At 38.4% G+C, this 3,923-nt stretch overlaps 1 protein-coding gene across 1 annotated transcript; it reads right to left on the reverse strand.

Annotated features, from left to right (window-relative positions):
• Nucleotides 1–1,202: 1,202 nt before the first annotated feature.
• On the reverse strand, nt 1,203–3,718 carry LOC132047408 (uncharacterized). The gene is made up of 7 exons (XM_059438455.1): nt 3,572–3,718; nt 3,360–3,477; nt 3,079–3,254; nt 2,622–2,918; nt 2,362–2,481; nt 1,710–2,017; nt 1,203–1,625 (listed from the first exon to the last, which is right to left on the reverse strand). The coding sequence occupies exons 1-6, from the start codon at nt 3,716–3,718 to the stop codon at nt 1,901–1,903; spliced, it is 975 nt and encodes a 324-aa protein (XP_059294438.1). The 3' UTR covers nt 1,203–1,625; nt 1,710–1,900.
• Nucleotides 3,719–3,923: the final 205 nt, after the last annotated feature.

A 3,923-nucleotide genomic window follows, 5' to 3' on the forward strand; every position in this document is an offset into this window, starting at 1 on the left:
AAACCGAATAGATTCGACTTTCTTTGATTCCTTAAAGTGTAGATTAAAATACCACATATCCTTTGCCTCATTTACAAATTTAACTTATTACCCATTTTCGAGGTAAACAAAACTAAGCTATAAAACTTGAGATATAATTGATATAGCTGGAAATTCAGAAACACCAAACTAGAAGGAACAAAATAAGAACAGAGACAAGCGATGCCAGTCAAGTTTTGCTTTGGCGCTTCTCCCTCTCTCTCTCTCTCTCTCTCTCACACACACACACACAAAAACTATTTCTCTGTTTATTTTTGTTATTGTTTCTTGTAATTAATCTAAACTCCAAATGAATTTCCTTTTTTTCATTGTAGGCATCGCATGTCAGGACACGAAAAAGTAGTAGTAATAAGAACGGCGGGTCTAACGTTTTGGCCTTGGACCAACGACGGATGTATTTGGCTTGCACTTTCTTCCTTCTCGCCTGGGGTGAAATAATAATCTCACACTCATATTTGCAGAAGAGGCATTGAACCATATTTTAAAACTGTTTATAGTTTTACTGTTTTATTCGCACAAGTTACTTTGAAATGCTTAAAGTTTTGCCAATTGAAAGCAATTGAAGATGTTGATTTTTCTTCCAAATGGAATAAAGTTTACTCAAGCTCATATTCTTCTTAACCAGTTGTGTACCCTGTTCCACACAAAATAATTACAACTCTTCTTTTCGTTTGTGATTCGTCGTAGTGGCATATTCTTTTCCCCTCTTTTGACATGTAAATATCTTTAAATATTGGATCTCTATCTTCCCCTATAACATGAATGCGTCACTTTCCTATCATGATACTAAGGTCCATAGTACTTTCCAAACTGTTATTCAAAGTTTTAAACTTCGAATACTATCTGCGGTCCATAGTACTTTCCAAACTGTTATTCAAAGTTTTAAACTTCGAATACAATCTGCAGACCAAAAAAGGTCATAAATGAAAATTGCAATTTGGAGAATAACAACAATCACTTACAGTCTGATTAAAGATGACCAGAAATAAGATATAGCCATTTAAAAGTTAGATTATGCTTTCACATTTAAGAACTACAGTACTTTACACCCAATTTCCAACCAACCAAGTCTCTCGTGGCTTTCCCATCAGGCTCTTAATGTTTTTTTTTTCTGGGTTAAAAAGATGAAAGATGCTTAGTATTATATTAACCAACTAACATCATACAGGGAGAAGAATGGCAGACTGCTTGCTGGTTTCAAGGACAAAAACATGCACACTTTGTGGGTATTAACCTACTTATATTACTACTTGTGGTTGGCACCTGATACATACATCATGGATTGGGGTGCATGATTATACAAAAAACTTGCTTGTTCCCCGTCTCCTCTTTCAGCTCCAAAGCCTGGCCTCAAGAAAACGAAGCATTAACATTCTCCTTACGTTAGCGTCGCAGAAACAATAATTTCTGATCTTGTCCATATTTATCAAAACAATGCGTAAACTTTTAGCAGCATCAAAACCCCTCCATAAAACTTGGTTGTCCCCAGACTACAGTGTCGTCTGATTCTTGCACCCAAATATCTTCCTCAACATATAATAATGTTGAAGCCCTTCGTTTTTTAACACTCTCTCACCACCATGGATCTGTGAAAGAAAATAAATTTATTAGAGTAAAAACTTTTAACCATAAAAATATACTACATATTATAGTAGCTTCAACAAACTTACCAGGTAACTTTGTTCGCACACCTTTCTGTACAAATTACTTTGTTGTTATTTGGGTTCAAAGCATAACCAGTAACTTGTAACAGTTCCATGAACTGCTTTGTCTCATCTCTAAATTTTTTACACAATGTCCGCACTTCGGTTACACAACTTTGTTTGCCTGTTTGATGATATAATTTTCGAACAATTCCATCCTAGTCTAATTGGTTGAGGCCTTTCTCATGCATCACTAATTCTTCATAGAGGATTCCAATGAGGAACTCCTTCCATGGCTTCGGCCTGCGGTGTGAACTGGCCATCCTTCTACGTATCTAGTAACACAAGCAATAAATGATCGATGTTCATTAATCCAACCAACACAAATGCAAACATGAATTTTAGCTTTTTAGCTTCTTTAAGTGTTCTTTTTGGCGCAACAATAAGTTCTCCACATGTTTCATGCCACCATATTAGAGGATGTAGATAGCAAAACAGTTAACTAATTAAAAAAGAAAAGAGATGAGCTGGCTATTGCACTAATATAGAAAAGTAAGACTTATTAAACTTGAAGAAATAAAATAGGAAAGGATTAAAAAGCAGCAACGAGAAGAAAATAACACAACAAATATCAAGTAGCACGAGGACAAATAACACAACAAATATCAAGTGGTCAAACCTTGTCTGCATCAGAATCAGAATCGTCATTGGAATCATCAGATTCTTCAGAGCTGTCGCTAGCCTTCTTCACGGCTTGTGGAGCTTTTTTAGGTTGAGCAACTGCCTTAGAGGGAGGTTCCTGTCAAACACGATAACTATATTACCAAAAGAACAACACTATTAAATTATTTATATGGCATCAATATCATCAAGTCAGTTGTAAAAGGACCATATTTGCATATATCAAATAGAGTAACATAAAGAAAATGGTGTCCTTACATCATCATCTGAACTGGAGTCATCGCTGGAATCATCGCTAGAATCTTCTTTTTTAGAGGCAGAAGCAGGGGTCTTCTTAGGAGCAGCAGTAGGGGCTGCCTTCTTAACAACATCATCATCCTCCGAGCTGCTATCATCATCTGAACTAGAATTGTCCTTCTTAGCAGAGCCATTAGTAGTAGGAGGTTTCTTGGCTGCAGGATCATCTTCCTCCGAGCTGCTATCATCATCTGAACTAGAATCGTCACTTGACTCGTCCTTCTTAGCAGAGCCATTAGTAGTAGGAGGTTTCTTGCCCTTAATTTTTTGTGACACTTTCTTATCACACAAAGACTTCGAAAGCGAGCCTCCATTTCAACCATCCTGCACCAATACGATGTGTGACATCATCGTTAATATCCCCATTTCGTTATAAAATAGACCCAAGATACTTGAAACTTCCTTTCTTTTGAATGACCTGGGTTCCAAGCTTCACTTTCACGTCAGCCTCTTGAGGTACGCCACTGAACCTGCACTCCAAGTACTCTGTCTTGGTCCTACTCAACTTGAATGCTTTAGACTCTAACATCTGTCTCCAATCCTCTAGCTTAGAGTTAACTCCGCTATGAGTCTCGTTAATCAAGTCTATATCATCTGCGAACAACATACACCATGACACCTCACCTTCAATTTGTCGCGTCAATCCATCCATCACCAAGGCAAATAAAAATGGGCTAAGAGCTGATCCCTGATGCAAACCTATCAGAACTGGAAAGTACTCCGAGTCTCCTCCTATAGTCTTCACCTTGGTCTTGGATCCATCATATATGTCCTTGATTGCTCTAATGTCAGCCACACCTTTAGCCTCTAAGCATCTCTACAGAACCTCACTTGGCACTTTATCGTAAGCTTTCTCTAGGTCGATGAATACCATGTGCAAGTCCCTCTTCCGCTCCCTATATCAAGCCCACCAATTTCCTGACAAGATGAATGGATTCAGTAGTAGAACGCCCCGGCATGAATTCTACTGATTCTCTGAAATAGACACGCCTCTCCTCACTCTCATCTCTATCACCCTTTCCCACACTTTCATAGTGTGGCTTAGCATCTTGATACATCTATAGTTGTTGTAGCTTTGAATGTCACCCTTATTCTTGTACAAAGGAATCATTGTACTCCACCTCCATCTTCGGGCATCTTTACTGTCTTGAAAATAACATTAAACAACCCAGTCAGCCACTCCAAGCCTGCCCTGCCTGCACTCTTCCAAAATTCCCCAGGAATCTCGTCAGGTCCGGTCGCTCTTCCCCTGCACATCCTACG

This window comes from Lycium ferocissimum, chromosome 2 (assembly GCF_029784015.1).
Source record: "Lycium ferocissimum isolate CSIRO_LF1 chromosome 2, AGI_CSIRO_Lferr_CH_V1, whole genome shotgun sequence".
NCBI classification, from domain to species: domain Eukaryota; kingdom Viridiplantae; phylum Streptophyta; class Magnoliopsida; order Solanales; family Solanaceae; genus Lycium; species Lycium ferocissimum.